Here is an 18,880-nt window from a genome sequence, read left to right as displayed (position 1 = left end):
AAATTTAACATCTTCCATTCTTATATTTGAATCTAAATGCCAATATTTTCCATTTAAAAATGTATCATCACTTGGTTGCAACTTCCTGGCAACTTTGCATTTGATTAAAATTCAACGTCTTAAATAAACTGTTTAGTCTTGTTAATGGGCAGAAAGCCGATGCTTATTCTTGGAACAGAATTGGGGAAGTTGGCTTCTTTCCGAGAGAGCTATGGTAGTCTGGAGGGATTTAGCCACACATGTATTTGGTCAAATTAGCCTGTTTCTTAACCCTTTCTTCACACTGTGAACATAGCAGCAAATGAAGCGGTTTACTTTGCATTGATGTCACTGTCTACAAGGGAGGAAAAGAAAGGCAAAAAGTTGAATAACCTTCCCTGGGTTTCAGTGTTGCTCACATGTCAGAAATCTCCATAAATATGTTTATCATTCAGTTCTTAAACATCTCCGAGGTACTGCTCTGTGAAGTAATAAATCAACATGGTAGATGAGACTTCCATGTCCAGATTTTTATTTATTTTATGATTTGTATAGACATCTTTTAAAACTGCATGAGTGGACCACTATAGTAATGTTATAATGCATATGAGATATTAAATGATTAAATGAGCAGTGTATATTGTAATAAGTTGTTTCAGATGATTTCATTAATAATGAAAGAAAGTTACTATCATAATCTTGTTTCCAAAAACGATGCTAGTGTGTTACTGCCTAAATTTGCATTGCAGGAGCCTCTGGAGTTCTGTGGCTTAGGTATGCACCACTACCAGTCTTTTTTTTTTTTTTTTTAATTTTTATTTTGCAATACAATTCAGTTCTACATATCAGCCACGGATTCCCTTGTTCTCCCCCCTCCCGCCCCCCTCACCTTCCCCCCAGCCCACCCCCCATTCCCATCTTCTCCAGGGCAAAGCCTTCCCCACAGACTGAGATCAACCTGGTAGACTCAGTCCAGGTAGGTCCAGTCCCCTCCTCCCAGGCCGAGCCAAGCGACCCTGCATAGGCCCCAGGTTTCAAACAGCTGACTCATGCAATGAGCATAGGACCCAGTCCCATTGCCTGGATGCCTCCCAAACAGATCAGGCCAATCAACTGTTTCACCCACTCAGAGGGCCTGATCCAGTTGGTGACCCCTCAGCCATTGGTTCATATTTCATGTGTTTCCATTCGTTTGGCTATTTGTCCCTGTGCTTTATCCAACCTTGGTCTCAACAATTCTCGCTCATATAAACCCTCCTCATTCTCACTAATTGGACTCCCAGAGATCCACCCGGGGCAGTCTTTTAAATAAAGAAACAGCTCAGTTGACAATTTGAAAGGAAGTAGAAGTTGTCTGAACTCATAGATAAAGTGTTAAAGAACTTTATACCTATATAGCCACACAGCAACAGCAACAGATGATGTCTTAGTAACTTTTCTGTTGCCTTCCCAGTTGTTTACCCTGGCTTATATTGTTACTTTCAGGAAGCTTATTTTTAAACATGTAAAATTCTCTAAACTTCAGTATTTTTTTAATCCTTCGTAGCAATCCAGCAAAGTAGAATCAGTCATGTCTATCTGGCCCATTTCAGTTAAAAAACACAGAGAGGGGCCCCTAATTGTAACTTGCCCAAAGCTGTGTGAATGGTAACAGAACTAGAATTTAAAAAACAAAACTGTTGATTGTTGGTGTCTCTTGACCAGTGTACTATGGAAAATAAACATTCAAATATTTGCTGTAAAGTATATCCAGAGAAGCAATGGAAGAATATTTTAGTGCCTTAAAAAATTCTTTAATGTATCAGAAAACAGTAAAGAAGTTATAGAATAAATAGCTTAAGTTATAAACTATCCCCAGCAGGTCAGTATTAACAGGTAGAGAGTTGATGAAACCATGGTGGTGGTGGTGCAGGTGAGGATTAGGAAGGATATTAGAGAATACATGACAATTTAATAGGAACTTTGAAGAAGAAGAAGAAGAAGAGCTCCCAGGATAGCAGTTCTCTGAACATAAGTGCTACATGTTGGAAGGCCTTTGAATTGTAGCAAATTCATTATTTGTTGCAGTAGGAATTGGCAAATGTGAGTGGAAACTTAAATTGTCTCATCCATGCAAGTCCCTCTTCAGAGACCAATGTTTATACAAATGAAAAAATTCTTTCAGGGAAGAAAATTGACTACACTTATTATGGAATAATGTGGCCAAAATTTCAGCCTCTTAATCCTCACAAACATTAAGGGTTCACTGTAGCTGGAAGAGACCCTGAGAACTTTCAAATCAAGGAAATAATAGAATTCCTCTGGGGAGGTCCCTCAGGTTAAGGTTTCTAGCGTTTGACTTTTGAGCTAACCTGATCAATGCCTCATTCCCACCTCTTTGGGCTGCACTGTACAGGCCTGCCCTGTCTGTGCCACCATGCCCTACCTTTAACAGGGTGACCTCAAGTTAACAAAAGAATAAGAGCAGATTTCTCTAGCTACAGAATAATATAAAATACAGTTTTAAAGGCAGAAATGATTCCATGAATTTAATGCATCACAAGTGATTGCAAATGCCAGTTTTACTACATTTGGAGGATTTTAGTTATAATAACTAACTTGTAGGTTTTTAAAAAATTGGTCCTGAGTATATAAATTAAAGTGTCCGCAGTAACAATTATTTGCCAGATTTTGCTAATTTTGTGTAGAACCACAGAAATGAGATTGTACAGGTTGGGGGTTCTAAGGGAAGGTTTGAGACTTCTAGGTGAACCTGAATTTGTAGCATAGAGAGACTTGGAGAGGAGAGTGGGCATTTCTGAAGACACTGTTTGCTTCTGGGCTCTTGGGTGACTTGCCATTACAACTCTGCTATTAATTATTAATTCCTTACCTTTTCTGGAATTTGTAAGTCCATGCTGAAATGAGTCTTAATAGGACTTGTTCTTTATCATTCATTTTTTTGCTTACTCATTCATTCAATAATTAATTGCTTTCTACTGCCACACAGCTTCCTAGATAGTAAATAAACAAAAATCTCATTTTCACAATGCTTATGTCTTTTGGGGAAGAATAGACAGGTTTCCTGAGGGAGAATACATAAACACAGTCTGTGGGATGGAATCTGTGACTATCAACCCTACTTTCCCAGTGAAAGGACAGGTGGAAGACACTGACACAGGATCATACAGGCCCAAAGCAGCAGACCTGGATTCTCTCTAGACTTTCCAAGCCTCCAAGGTCTGAGGTATGTATCCTTCACCTCTGCTCTGCAGTAATAAGCCCTTGGCAAGAACGGCAAAGAGTTGGAAATATTCATGGGCCACAGTGTGAAGCTCTGTTGAGTCAGCTAATTTGAAGTGTTTTCAGAGCATCCAGTGGATTAAAAAAACAAAAAACAACCAATCAGCATTAGGTGTGACCTCTGCCTAGCCTCACTCTTTGCAGGGTCCCCTTTACTACAGCGGAGAAATATTTCTCCTTATCTGTGTTGGGAAAACACAGATAGAAGAAACATTGGGAACTTAGCCTTTTTTCTGTACTTTCTGGCTTCTCTCCTCTGTGTCATTGGCCACTCTAGCTGTTTGTGAAAGAGCAGTCTATGAAGAAACACTGCTTGTTATAGGGAACAGTGTTTGGTTGTAGAAGTGGCTGGTGTTAAAATCTAGTTTAACAAACCTCTTAGATCTTTCATTTCTGCCCTCTGAGATATTATTTCTGTATTGTTTTGGACCCCTAGGATGGATAAGGAATCTGTACAGTGTTTATAAAATAAGAGGGTTTCTACCTTTGTCATAGAAACAAAGCTGTATGCAATGAATTACTAGATGGCTATGCTTCCCAGGAGTCCAAGAAAACTGTCATATAGTAGGAGGCACATTTCCCAGTTTTCCCAAACCTTGTTTGGCTCACCTTTTCTCATAGTACTTATTAATCATGCAAAATGTTATTAGTTAATAAAAAAATGTTCTCATTTTCTACATGTGAAACATTTCAGGTCTTCTCTCGTTCTACTTTTCTATTATACTGCAGTAAATGTTTACTGACTTACTGCTATAGAGGGAGATGGAGGTAGAGAGCAGCGCTCTGCTGTAAGGAAAATTTCGAGGCTCTTAAGACATTTCAGGACATTCTTCAGTCAGCATTGGCCCTCCAGGACCTACCTGGCCTGTCTTAGCACACGAGAGAGGACTAATGAATGTGACCACAAATAGTGCCCAAAAGAAATTTATCATTAAAGTCTAGGAAATTCAGGGTGTATTGTACAAGCTCACCAATATTTAGTCTACCAATAACAGAGTTTTATATAGTTCATTATGGCTGTCTCTCAAGTTGGCTGAGATCTTGATAAATACATTGTGAGTTAGAAACAGTTGTGTCAAAAATGTTTTTATTAAGCTCAACCTGTCAAGCTGTGTGGCAGAGTCCAGCAGACACGATAAACTTTGACATTCTGTGTAGCCTAAAGTATTTGTGCTCGTCCGTTTGAGGACATGTTTATCAACTTACTCTGGATCCCTGACTCCCAGCGTTACACTTTTGGGTGTGATTTTTTTTTTTTCTGGTGTCCTTGTTTTACAGATAAATATAACCTAATAGAATCTCTTTCGAATTTCTACCAGTTAAACCTATGCTGGTGCCTTTCATCTTTCTGCCTGCCTCCCTCATTGCTCATTCTGGTCATGCTCTCCTCTGGATGAGATGTCTTTACATGAAAGTAATGGGACTGTTAGAGCCGATGCGTCTGAATTCAAACCTGGGTCTGTCACAGCATAGTGTTCTTTTTGTTTTGTTTTGTTTTATTTTTTGTTTTTTAAGTCAGGGCTTCTCTGTGTAGCTTTGCGCCTTTCTTGGATCTCACTCTGTAGCCCAGGTGGGCCTCGGACTCACAGAGATCCACCTGCCGTGGCCTCCCGAGTGCTGGGATTAAAGGCATGCATGTAAGGATTCTGTATGTAAGGATTCTGTATATTCGCAGCTGGAGTCTCATCTGGCGCCTTACTACATCATCAGCAGGCGACTGTGTCCCAGCCAAAAAGCCGGACATGCACCCCCACGCGCTCTCTCTCTCTGCGCCTCTCCCGGTCTCGGTCTCTGTCTCGGTCTCTCTCTCCTTCTCCTAATAAAGCTCTAAAAGGTACCACTGGGTTCTGTCGTGACTGTGACCTTTCCACGTGGTAACCAGCGCCAGACACCGGCACCGTGTACCCTTTCAATGCGCCACCACCGCCCGGCTTGCATAGTGTTCTTTCAGTGGTAGCATGGAACTATGCCAAGTTCCATATTACTGAAATAAAGTGGCGACAGTAATTAAGTGCCTCATAATGGGCATATTCTAATACACCAGGAGATTAACAGCAAAAGTGGATTTTGTTTAGCTACACAGGAAACATTTGTCATCTGTTCTTACAGTCTACTGGTGGGAGCCTCTTCTGTTCCTGCCATGTAACAGCCCTGTGGCCTTCAGGAGGAATGATGACTCTCCCTGAATGGTCATCGGAAATAAAGGACTGTTTATTATTTCTTCCTAGACTGATTGTGAGAAATAAATGCAAACTGCCTAGGATATGATAATTGCTTTAAGTAGGTGAGCTTTTTCCATAGCCATTCTTTCCTTCCTAGAGTACATCTTGTTTGGTGGTCAGCAAATGCTAGTCTTAGAAAAACGGGTCTCTCTGCTTTCTAGAATAATTATTGGAACATCATCAGCTAAAGTAACGTTTTTATTTTGGCTGGCAGAGGACCACAATGCATCTTTAGGGTAAATGGGAGCCAGGGAAAGAGCCCTGAGAGCCGAGCCCAGGTGTAACTGGTCTTTCATTTTTTTTTCACTTGGTTGCAGTATGAAGTCAAAGGCAGCACAGTCGTCAGTTACTGCCATGAGACCATGACGGGGTGGGTCCACGATGTGCTGGGCCGGAACTGGGCTTGCTTTGCTGGCAAGAAGGTGGGAAGTCCTTCAGAGAAGGCTAATGTGAATGTGGCACACCTTGGAAGTCTTCAGGAAAAGTGAGTTGTGGCAAGGGACACGCCCATTTAGCTTTGTTTTATGGTATGTATGGTATAAGTGTATCCATTTGTAGACGTTGTAATTTTGGCTTATGAACTTAGCTGTGTCATATAAAACTGTACTGGAAATATATGCAGACTGATGGAATTGACAAAAAAATAAGTAATATCCCGACACATTTCAAACCCAATGGAACAGGGAATGCTTAAAAATAAAAACATGATCAAAGGAGCAAAACTGCAAATTACTAGTAAAGAAAAATTATTTCACTGGCTGTGGTATGGTAATGTCTTGAATAATATATGGCTATGATGATGCTACAATGAGTGATCAGTTACAAACTCAACTGTGAACAAAGCAAGCAACTGCAATTAAAGTTCTTGGTATCTCTGCGGTGTGTTATTTGCTCAGGCTGTCACGTAGAAGCACTGCACACTGGGTGGCCTAATGGAAAGTGTTTGCTGTGGGTTTTGAAGGCTAGAGCTTGGTTTCCTCCTCGCTTGCTGCTGGCTCCTCCCCTCACAGTCTGCTCACTTGGCCTTCTTTGCTGTATCCTAAACTTCTCCTCTCAGGACCCTAGGAAAGCTAGACCAGAGCCCACACCAGTGATCTCATTTAGCCTTCATTACTTCTTTAAAGACCTGTTTCCAAATCTAATCTCAGGCTGAGATATTGGAGGTAAGGGTTTTAAGCATGGCTTTTTACTTATTTATTTATCTGAGATTATAATGTAATTGCAATATTTTTTCCTCCCCTTTCCAAGGGATAAAATTTAGCCTATAAAATGCAGTTACTATTTTCATTCAGGTGTCTGCTAACAAACAACAATTTTCAGACATGATTAGTTTTGCAAGAGGGAGATCAAGTATTATTTCCTTTTCCATTTTGTTTAGCTGCAAAAACCACTGAAAGTACACATGAACCAAACATTCAAAGCCAAGTGACCTCGGTAAGGAACACCTGTAGCAGAGAGGTCATGGAAGATTTGACTGGAGAGATGACTTACTCTTTTTGCTCAGAGGGCTAAACCAAAATGGAAACTGATTCAGCCCTCCTTTTGAGTTTAATGTTTAATCAGATTTATGTGACATGGTTCTTTTTTTTAAAAATTTTTTATATAAACCTTTTTTAGTTTTCTTCATTATTTTTAAATGTGTATTGATGTTTTTTCTGCATTTATATCAGTGTACCACATACATGCCTGAGCCCCTGGAGGTCAGAAGAAAACATTGGATCCCCTAAAGCTGGAGTTACAAATGATTGTGTGTTGCCATGTGGGTACTGGGGATAGAACCCAGGTCTTCTGAAAGAGCAGCCTGTGCTCTTAACCACTGAGCCAGCTCTCCAGCTCTTCTGGGATGGTTCTTTAGCATCATAGTTTCCTATAAGCTGTTCACCTTGTATCCTTTCTGGTGTGCTGTGTACTGGTAGGCCTGATTAGATCTTTCAAAAACATTGCACTATTTAGTGAAGACTCTCCCCTGCAGTGCCTTATATTTAAATGGACATTTGAAATCAAATAACTTTAGGATCTCTTTCAGCTCTTAGTGATCTGTTACCTAATATTGGATACATTATTATATTTTATTTATATCTATCCTTTCATAATTATATACATGTACATAGTGTATTTTTCTCATATCTACCCGCCATTCATCCACTCCAACTTCTTCCAGACCACCTTCCCATGATCCCTTCAAATTTCATATCCATTTCTTTTTTGTTGTTGTTCATTATAACTCACTGAGTCCAATTTGAGCTACTTGTATACATGTAGTTTTGCATCCTCCGCTGGAGCTGGGCCACACCCCTGAAGAAAACTGACCCTTCCTCCCCCTCTAGCCATCAGCTGCCAGTAGCTCTCAGTTAAGGGTGTGGTCTCACGAGTCTCACCCATCCATACTGGAATGTTGACTGACTTGATCTTTTTTTTAATCTCCTTGACTTGTAAGCACCAAAAATGGCATTTAAGTGCTATGAGATAGCACCCTGTCATTACTGTAATGCATCTATCAGTATATGATGCTCTCCTAACTATTATGATTAAGCAAGAAAAGTAGGAAGCAATGCTTCTCAAAATTTAATAGTCTGGAAAAAATGGACAATTTGGTGGAAAGTATTTTAATATTTCACATGCATTTTCAAATTTATTCTTGTCTCTAAAGAAATAAAAAACACTGTAGCTTCTTTTTACTGTTGGGTTAAGGTCAGAAATAAGGCTGGAGCAGCTTCATAGCTTATCTAATAGTTTCCTCTGCTGTCACACTTGGCAGCAACTGGAAAGAACTTTGATAAAATGGTTATCAACACGGATGCACATTTTTCTTTGCAGTGTTCTTCGTTTCTTTGATTCTATCAAAGTACTCTCTTACAAATGTGAATGAAATGGGACAGAAAAGTTTATAGAGTGCCTAAATTGGGTGTCGCTTGGGTTGGGTGCATCTGATTTCATGTAATTGAGTTTTGGTGAAAGTCTTGAATGTTGAGTTACGTTTGCTCAAACCATAGAGTGTTTTACCATGGAAGTAACAGTCACTTGCCTAATTGTTGTCCGTTGACACACAGGTTTGACAAATGTTGGAATTCAGTGAATAATTAACATTAAAAAAATGCTCTTTGTTTTTTTTTATGTCTGTGGCCAAGCATTTCACACAAAGTAGACAAATGATTCTCATGTTAATGTTTCTATGACTCACATGGGGAACTTATTTCAGATTCTGATTTCAAGGATCTGAGTTCAGAATTGTCCACATTGCTTCAAAGTTCTCAGATATTGCTGCTGATCCCAGTTTTTAATATTAAGGGTATAAAACACCTATATGGAATAATATTTAGGAATGTGTATTTATAAAATGTGTATATTACATATACTTTTTGTTCTCCTCTCTAGTTCATATAACATATTGTAAATGTGCATTTTGAAAGGGCACATGTAGGGGCTGAGGATCGGCTTGGCAGGTAGATTACCTGCCTAGCCCTGGATTCTGCACTTAGTGCTGCAAAAACCATGTATGGTGCCACATGCCTATAATCCATCACTTAGCAAGTGGAGACCGGGGGAGCAGATGTACAAAGCCATCTTTGGATATTTAATGATTTTGAGTTCAGAGCCTGTCTCAAAAAATAAATAGGTAAATAAATAAATAAATGAGACATGCAGAAAAGATAATGTTTTCATGCCAACTACAAAGATAAATATGACTTTAAGAAGAATTTATATATACACTTTTATAAAAAATGATTAGTTCTGTATAAACTTTACCTTTTAAAAATTAATACACTGTAAATTCTCTTTATATCACTAAATAATCTTCTATACATTTTCTTAGCGTGAAATACAAATAAATAAAGTACCGTTTACATTAATAAGTTCCTTATTTTAGAACATTGATGTAGGTTGTTTCCAATGTATCACTAGTACATAAGTATTCTACTGAATATTGCCACACATCCTGCTTGGTTAATGGGAGACATAACAGCTTTCAGCTCTTCTCTGTTGCCAACTGTGGTCCTAAAAGACTACACCCCTCCCCACCTTGACACACAGTGTATCAGTTTTATTGGAGAGTACTTTTACTGGAAAGAGAGATCTGAAACTATGTCCCTTTGTTGGCAGATACTCCAATAGGTTCTACAGTTATGACCACAGTTTCGTGAAGGCCATCAATAGTGTGCAGAAGTCTTGGACTGCAACCACATACAAGGAATATGAGAAAATGAGCCTAAGAGATCTGATCAGAAGAGGTGGTGGCCACGGCCAAAGGATTCCAAGGTAATAGTGTCACTCACTGTCACTAGTAAGAACTTCAGTACTGAAGGTCACCCTCCCTCCACTCAAGCCCCCCACCCCCCACGGCCCATCTTTTAATTTATTGGGATTTTATTGTCTTTTTTTCCTCCACCTTCCTTCATATTTGTTCACATTTGTCCAAGTCATGTTTTGGGGTCTTTCCTGTGCTGTTGGTTTACATCCTGTCTTACTCCTTTTATTCCTGTGTCTTGTTTATCTCTTGTCCTTATTGTCATTTTTATTCGTTCTTTGAAATGTTGCCAGTTTTCACTTCCCTGTCCCCAGCTACGGCTGTTACGGACCCCAGTCTAACGACTAGACTCATCCTTGCTATCCCAGGTCATCTAACGAGGACCATAACTGTGTCTACTACATGACTTGCTTTCAAAAACTGATGATAAACGTTCTTGAGAACTTCATTTTCATTTTACCTCCATTTTATGCCACCACTGCTGCTCCCTCAGATATCTCTCAGCTTCTAATAATAACTGTCAAGTTTGCCACTGAAAAAAATCTGAAAATCGAGGTGTTTTAAGGTTCAGGAAAAAAATAATAATTCTTATTTCTCCATCCACCCCCACCCCTTCCCCACCTCCATAGCCACAGCTTTGCTGCATTTGCCATCTTTTGTTTGGCTACCTCATCTTCCTGCCTTGGGAAATTATATATACTGTTCTATATTTCTGTGAAAGAGAATGTGAGTATTCTGCATTCCCTTTCTAGAAGTGTGGCTGGATCTAGGAGTGGATGTGTGGTTCCTTAGCATTTGTTAATCATCCGAGGCTATTCCTGTGATGCCAAACCTTTGTTCAGGAGAAACCAACATGGCTAAAGACAAAGGAACTAGAGGCCAATAGGGAGCTTATGAGGTTAATAAGTTATTTGGGATGATTATTTTCTCTTCTTAATATATGAAAATATTCTTCCATTCTCAGAGTATTCAAAGGTTAATTTCTGGATATTTATAGTCTGTGATTTTTTTTTTTAATAACTGAAATAAGCCACCAATGGTGCAGCTCTTTGAACTAGCTGAGATACACCTCTAACGTTTTTGTTTATGGACTAATGACAGGCATTCAATGGAAAATTTCAACTATGAGACACTATGGACTTTTTCTTATCCAACTAATGACAGCCTTCCTATAATCTGCCACTTTCTCAAAGACTGTTCTATGATATTTCTCAAAGCTTATTCTAGGGGCTTCTAGTGTATGAGCTATTCTGGTTAGTGAAATTGGAACAAGGAATGTATTGTAGTATCCCCTTCCAGGATTCTCTAAGCAGAGTCCTAATGTGTCTGTGAGAAAACATTGAGACTTGTTTAACAGAAACTTGAAGCCGAGAGAATCAGCAGTGGAGGCAGGAGCTTGCTCTGTCTGAGAGTGTGAGCCTCCAACTAGTTTTGTCATGTGTTACATGCTGTGTTTTAGCAGGACCATTTTTTTTTTTTTTTAACTAGGCAAAGAATTTTATTAACCTTTTCCCAAACTTTATTCCCAGGCTTCTTCAGCTTAATTTGCTGCAAAGAATAAATTGTGTTTAAGCAAAAACTGTAAGAACTGCGGTGTCCAAGGGCTCGGGCTTAAAAATATTAGCGATCTAGATTTTATCAGATCCATAAACAAAAGAATTTTAAAAAGCAGTCATGATATAAAATAGCAGCTCCTATAACTTCTGCAGGTGTTGTCTTCTTCAGAAGTCGCCTCAGTTTACTTTGCCTCGTTCTTAGACGCCATTTTTTTCTCTTAGACTATGTCGACACACTAACCTTTGTTTTGTGAAAAGTTATTACCCCTAGAGAGCCATAGAAGGTTTAAGATAAAGACAGAAGTCATATGGAGATGAAAATATTAAAGCAACTATGGAAGTCTGACTGCTTAGTTTCCAGTAGAAATTTTATATGTAAGGTGATTCTGCTGTAAATATGTAGTTGTGTAGTAGAAAATCTCAAATATTATTAAGCTGAGACTTAAGAATCCAGGGAACTGCTGCAACCACACACAAATGTTATCACTTCTAAGCAGCTGTCTGATACAGAGATTTCACTGGATATAGACATTCATTCTGACACAGACATTTCCCCAGAGCCCTAAAACATTGCGGCCCAAGGCATTAAGACCAGATAATGGCTGGTATCTGTAAAGTGTTTCTAGTTCTCATGTTAGTACCCCTAAACTTCTCCTTCTTTTTCTGTTCGTGCCCATATTACATTGCTTCCCAACTTTGAGTTTTTTTAGTATGTATGTGTTGTGGCCAAATGCTCTTCCTTATGGGGTGGAAGATGAAAGTTAGCAATTCAATGTAAAGTTTGTGCCAGAAAATTGTTTCACACCGCCAGTATCTGATTTAGTACTCATAGTGACATGTATGATGGTGTAGTCGTTACCATAGCTACCATTTCTAAGTATGTCTTCATTTTTGAGTTATTATTATTATTATTATTCTTTGAATTTTTCTAAAAATTCTTTGAAATAGGTATATCTATTTTCTTAAGGATAAACAGTAGTTTGTGATGTTAAAGTTCCTTGCAGAATGTCACATAGTAAGTGTGAAGCCATCACTACCTCTTGAGTCAAACACCAGTTAGTCCAGTGTTTTCTCTGGACCCTGCAACGAACACATTTAACTTGTATCTCCTTTTTTGACCAACATCTCCCAAAAGTAAGAGAATGTAACTGTTCAAGCATACTAAAAGTAGCTTTCACTGTACAAGGAAAATGACTAGATCCTGAAAATCTGCAGTAACTGAAAGCTATTTATGCAGCCGGGTTATGTAACTGACACACTGTGTAATGGCCACTCATGGGGCTAGTGTTCTTTGGGCCTCAAAGAAGACACTAGCTACTCTGGTGGCTTAAATCTTGGAATCAGAGGTTGGAAGATAATCTTCTCAGGAAAGACTTTATGTTGGTATTAAATACATATTTTCCATTCTAGGCCTAAACCTGCCCCGATGACTGATGAAATACAGAAACAGATTTTAAATTTGCCAGAATCCTGGGACTGGAGAAATGTTCATGGTGTCAATTTTGTTAGCCCTGTTCGAAACCAAGGTAAAACTAACAAAAGACTGAGTTTCATCAAGTTATCTCAAGCTGTTGGTAATTGAATACTCATTGTGTATTCGGCTCTAGGATGGATTTAGGGATACAGGAAAGGGATGGTCATGGTCTTTCTACTTCAGTAAACAGATGGAGGCCAAGTGTGGTAGCATATGTCATGGAGGCTGAGGAGGGAGGAGTGCCAATTGGTAGGTAGCCTACACTGTAGAGTGTGATCCTGCATTAAAAAACAAAAATGTAGCCTTTGTATTCTTATTCCCTTCCTTTGCATAAATGACCAAATTCACTAAAAATAATCTCTTTAGCTGAGTTCAACATTTCTCAATATAGATTTCACTGGAGTGGTAAGTAGGAGTCATTTACCTGGCTGCTAGGAGACACTTCTGTGGGAAGAAATAATTGTATGCAGTTAAACTGGTCTTCTCTCCAGTGGAAGATAAACTGGTTTGTTGAATCTCTTCTGCTATCTGCCCTTATGTTTCTCCCATTGTGTGATCTTTAATTACTGCACAAGCTTAGATTTCTTGAGCTGTATATGGACCTTTAATTCACTTTATATGAAAACATGGCTTCTGATGGAATGGATTAACTCAGCTTCCTAAGTCGTGAGTCGATTTAGCTTTGCAATTGTAAAACTTCCTTTAACTGCACATGATAACAGAAAACCTTACTTTCCTAAATTTTACTCAGCCGTTGCATAGAGACTCATTAATACAGGTTATGTAACCAATCTGAAATGTTCCAAACATAAAGCTTTTTGAAAGGTTTTGTGATGTTAAAATAAATTTCAAAGTTTGTTAACATGTTAGATTGCAGGTTTGATAAATTAAGGACACTCAGCAGGTAAAAGAATGCACATGTTCACTTTGAAGATAATTTACTTGTTAGTTACTATGAAATATAAGACATCAACAACATCAAAATGGTTTTGTCTGTAGATGTTACAAGTTTGCTAAAGGAGAATGACTAACTCTACATACACCGTCAAAAATTTGAGGAAATATTCTTCCGTATTTTTCAACTTAGAAAATAAATTATCCATAGTTTTTATCAAATGAAGATCATAATTACACATGTATGATTTTGAAAGATAAATTCTTCCTCTTTTCTACAAATATATTAACATCTTCCACATCTTACCATTAATTGCATGCACTTCAAGTTTCATCCTCATTGAAGGGGTTTTGAGTGTACAAAGTTTTGATCAGGTCTGGCTTCACCCAGACCAAAGGACTTCCATCCTTCATTTGATGTCAGGGGTGTTCTCCCTTAACCCCCCGGGGCTCACTGCCTCTAGAGAAGGGGTGCATCCAGAAATCCTTTACTTTTGTCGTTTCCTAGAGAGGAAAATGGCAAGTAATTGATCAGTCAACTTTTTGACACATAAAAAAGGTCTTGTCCCCCAAATAAAAAGAGAATAGTTCATTCTGAGCTAAATATGTGACTATGGCCTGGGAACATGAATTCAGGTTTCTCTGAATGACACATTCTATGGTAGGGGGGCCATTCCATTTCAGACACAATATTTTATAGTCATAGAACAAGACAAAGTTATAAATGAGTGAATTTGCCAAATGTGTTGATGGGAGCACCAAGTAGGTGGGTTACAGCGAAATTCAGATGCTCTCTGGTGATATTCTTGGGTCTGGGGTTAATGGAAGTTAGTGGTTTGCTATTAACTAGTTAATTAATACATTCCAAAGAGGTTACCTCATAAGCAAATATTAGGTCAGATTACAGCAGGAGTATATAAATAACCGTTGGCACCACTAATGAAAGCCCAAGAGATCGTGGATTCTCAAACAATTTCCTAGAATCATGAATGTTCTAATCAGTCACTCAGACTGAAGAGACTTAAAACTTAACTGATCACCAAATAGATCTGGTGCTGGCTAGTTTTGTGTCAACTTGACACAAACTAGAGTCTTTTAAAGAGGGAGCCTTAGTTGAAAAAACAAAACAAACAAACAAACAAAAAATGCCTCCACCAGCTTGTGGGCAAGCCTGTAGGGCATTTTCTTGATTGATGATTGATGTGGGAGGGACCAGATCACTGTGGGAGGTACCACCCATGAGCTTGGTGGGCCTGGGTACTATAAGAAAAGCTGAACAAGACATAAAAAGCAAGCCAGTAAGCAGACCTCTTCAATGGCTTCTGTATCAGTTTCTGCCTTGAGTTGCTGCCCTGATTTACCTTTATAATAGACCATTTCCTGGAAGTGTAAGATAAAATAAACCCCTTCTTCTCCAAATTGCTTTCGGTTGTGGTGTTGTACCATGGGAGTAGAACCCTAAGAGAGAGTCTCTGTGCCTACTTGAGAGATTACGGAAATAAGGAATGTCCTGTGCTGACTTCATTATTGACAGCCTGGTGCATAGCAACTGGTAAATAATGTGAGCTGCTAGTGCTTTGATGCTGCATCTCTCATTGCTTGTAGTGATTTATTCTATGTTTGGAAGCTATTGTATATGTGCGTGTGTGATGTATGTACATGTATGTGTGTGTGTCGTTGAACTCACCTGTGTGTGTGGAGACCACAGGTTGCTGAGGGTGTCTTTCTCATCACACTTCACCTTATTGTTTGAAACACCGTCTCTCACCAACCCTGGTGCTCACCATTTTGACCAGGCTGGCTGCCTAGAAAGCCTCCTACCTGATTCCATCAACCCAGTTCTGTGGTTACAGACTTGTGTTGCCACACCCAGCTTTCTTGTGGGTCCTGGCAGTCTGAACTCAGATTCTTGTGTTTGCATAAACAGCACCTTACCCACTAAGCCCCCTCCCTATCCCCTAAGAAGCCTTTTAATAATAGAGTATTTAAATATTAACAGCTCTTATACCCAAGAGTTAGAGTATAGAAGGCTAGACAAGCAAAACATTAAAGTACAACATGATAATCACATTAATACGGGAATTGTGGAATTTCGGGGGGAGGGGGAAGGGTAGAGCTTACCCCACATGTGTGGCTAACAGGTGAGATGGGACAGTAATCCAGGGGAAAGAAATGAGACATTTTGAAGAAAGTTCTTTGACATTGCTTTCCTGGGAGATTGGTAAGAGCTCTTACTGTCCCCAAATCTCCCCATTCTTTGTGTGCTGTAAATGTGATTTGTACCAACACAGGGCTGTTTGAAGACACACGTCATTTGTGGATTGATTGCTTTCAACCAGCCTCTCACCTGCACTGTCACAGCGGGTGCAGAGGGGAAAAATGCACTTAGAAGATCCTCTTCTACTTTTTGATATTTTTCTCATACTTTAGAGTGACACGACGAAGATTTTTCCTCTTCCTATTAATTGAGATAACTTGGAAATGTCCCACTTTCATAATACCAGTGTTCTATGTAACACAGAATTCCAAATTGGCCATAGTTAAAGGAATCCACAACTTTTCTTTAGTCTGTGAACAAATTAAGATGAAAGAAAAAACCAATATTGGAAAGACAAATGAAGTTTTACATTTACACTTTAAAACAGCTTTAAAAAGGCCTAATGCCTAGATTAACTTTGAGGTGGAAGTGGGGAGAGAAGAGAGGAAACTGAGCGAGACGGGTTTCCTTTGTTTCCCACGAGGTCTTATTGTATCTGGGAGAGTGAGGGTGGCTCTCTGGGGTCAATTAGGTAATATGGAGGGTTTTCCTGGTATTTGGAATCCACGCTATTTAAGTCTTGGTTATAAATGTTTATTAGAGCAGGAAGACGAGGCCCTTAAATTGTTCACTCTACTGAATCTATCTTTGCACTAAAATGAAAAGAAATGCCAGAGGCTAAGTGACTTGCTCTGGGTCACGTGGCTAATGAGGAACACAGCTAGAGAGGTGAGAACTGTGACTCTTCCCTGCTACTGCAGTGTGTTACCCACTGTGGGAGGATGCACGCTCTGTGGTCACCATGTTTGGTCTCTTTGTAGAAGTGTGGTCACAGGCAGAGCTCGTAGAAGTGGGGTCACATGCAGAGCTTTCTGAGAGTAAGTTGATAATCTTCCCAGAAAGTCAGGGACCTAAAGGAGATTTTCACATTCCTGTGATTTCAAAACCAAGCACTTTCTGGGCCATGAGCTGTTCTTGTGGCCTGTGCCTCTTCTCTTAGCGGATGATCAGATAATGTGAGTTTAATGATTAATACTTACAGACTTTGTCTCTATGGCTGTTACAAGCTGGGGAAGCTGGATGGCTTATAGGACTTAGGTGTCTCCAGTGAGCAATAGTGACTTTGGTTATTTGGTCACACATCTGTTCGTTGAGATCCCCTTGTTTAAAGGAAGAGTCCCAAGGAAGTATTTTCTAGATGATTTGGAAACCACGAAGTTGAAGTTAATCTTCTATGTAGTGATTATGTGACAAGGAAAAAAAATCTGAAACAGACTTTAAAAAAAAAAGCCAAATGAGAAAAGAAAATATGTGATTTTCTTTGTAGTTCTGTGGATAATGTAAATAAAAGACAGTCTCTCCCCTTACAGAGCTTATCCTCTGTTCATGAATAAACAAAATGGTGATTTAAAAGTACGGTGATTAAGAAAAAAATGCAAAGGTCACTAGCCCAGCATGAAGAGAAAACAAAGTACTAACATCTGCTATTGGTTAGCACAGTGGTTCTCAACCTTCCTAGCGCTGTAGCCTTTAATACAATTCGTCGTGGTGTGGTGAGCCCCAACCACAAAATTATTTTTGTTGCTACTTCATAACTGTAATTTTGCTACTATTATGAATCATACTGTAAATATCCGTGTTTTCCAGTGGTCTTAGGCTACCACTGTGAAAGGGTTCTTGGACCCCCCCAAAGAGGGTACAACCTACAGGTTGAGAACCACTGGTTTAGCTGATGGACTCAGGTCATTGCTGCAGTTTCTAGGCCTCAGTTATCAAGTGAGTAGATTGTATAGTAGTATCTTCTAAGTCACCATTACAGCTGTTTATTTTGTCATCGTCATAATTTAGATGGTCCCTCAGCAGCAAGAGCAGTGTATAACATGGACAAATATGAGACCTTTAGAAGGGAGAATTTGTGGGAACATCAGACATGACAGTAGTTAGGAAGAAATGAAGCTCTTGGTAGATTGGATTCAAGGTCTTGTGGCACTGTGACCTGTGTAAGGAGACTCATGTTAGGACCCAAAGTTCTGCTTCCTCTAGAGCTTAGAATTAAGTGGTTGATAGTTTGCCTTGAATTTACTTCATTTCTGGGTTGCAAAAATATGCCTACTTGTTATCTCTTGACTCATTCTTTCCACAAACATGCACTAAGCTCCTTTCCGGTGTCACGTGGCAAGATAAAGAGCACTTGAGGAGATACCAAGTTTAGTGCAAGGAAAAACAAGCTAAGTACTTCAAACAGCGTTTATGATGGTGGAGTTTGAACAGTGTCCTGGCTTTTCTTTGCCTCCAGTGGCTTCATAAATCATTACCTGGAGAAGGAAAAACAGTATTCCTGCTAACATTTAAAAGCATAATAGTTTTTATAGTGCTTTTCCGTAAATAATGTAGTTACTAAATTATTAATAATCAGATTTATTAAAGATACCTCTATATGCAAAATTAATTAAATTGACTTCATAAATCTTTAGATTCATGGTGGAACTCTTAGCACTTTAATAGTTTTGTGAAACTAATATAATAAATTGAATGATATACATCTTGTGCAGAACTGGTTTTATCTTGGATTTGGTATAGGCATATTTCCATGTAATCTTTGTAGCCATGGCGGGGATGAGAGAGGCTGTGTGACAACAGAAATATAAAGCTATATTCACTTGTTTAAAAATTATAACAAGAGGAAGTCCAGTTTTACAATGTTTTGTTATATATGTTTGTTTCCTTTACCCATGCAATTTGAAGAAATACAGAAAAATAACATTGTTCATGTACATTATCTTATAATACAGCTGTTCTCCTTTTCTTGCAATGGCAGCTGTCTTCAAAGCAAATGCTTCTAATAAATTCATTTGGCCCTAACCAATAAGTTACGAAACATCTTTTTACAGGACACTAATCACACTCATGAGCACTCTTCCCAACTCCTAGAACCAGAGCTTGGAATTTGAGCATAATTTTTGTGTGAAC

The 18,880-nt window shown here is 39.0% G+C and overlaps 1 protein-coding gene across 1 annotated transcript in view; it reads left to right on the top strand.

Annotated features, from left to right (window-relative positions):
- The window catches only part of Ctsc (cathepsin C), a 33,913-nt gene that overhangs the window by 12,776 nt on the left and 2,257 nt on the right, over nt 1-18,880 (top strand). The window contains exons 3-5 of the mRNA XM_059271790.1: nt 5,801-5,967; nt 9,585-9,740; nt 12,696-12,811. Coding sequence (XP_059127773.1) covers nt 5,801-5,967; nt 9,585-9,740; nt 12,696-12,811 — 439 coding nt within the window. The remainder of the gene's footprint in view (nt 1-5,800; nt 5,968-9,584; nt 9,741-12,695; nt 12,812-18,880) is intronic.

The sequence above is a fragment of the Peromyscus eremicus genome, chromosome 1 (genome assembly GCF_949786415.1).
Source record: "Peromyscus eremicus chromosome 1, PerEre_H2_v1, whole genome shotgun sequence".
NCBI lineage: Eukaryota > Metazoa > Chordata > Mammalia > Rodentia > Cricetidae > Peromyscus > Peromyscus eremicus.
This window is presented reverse-complemented; position numbering and strand designations above follow the sequence as displayed.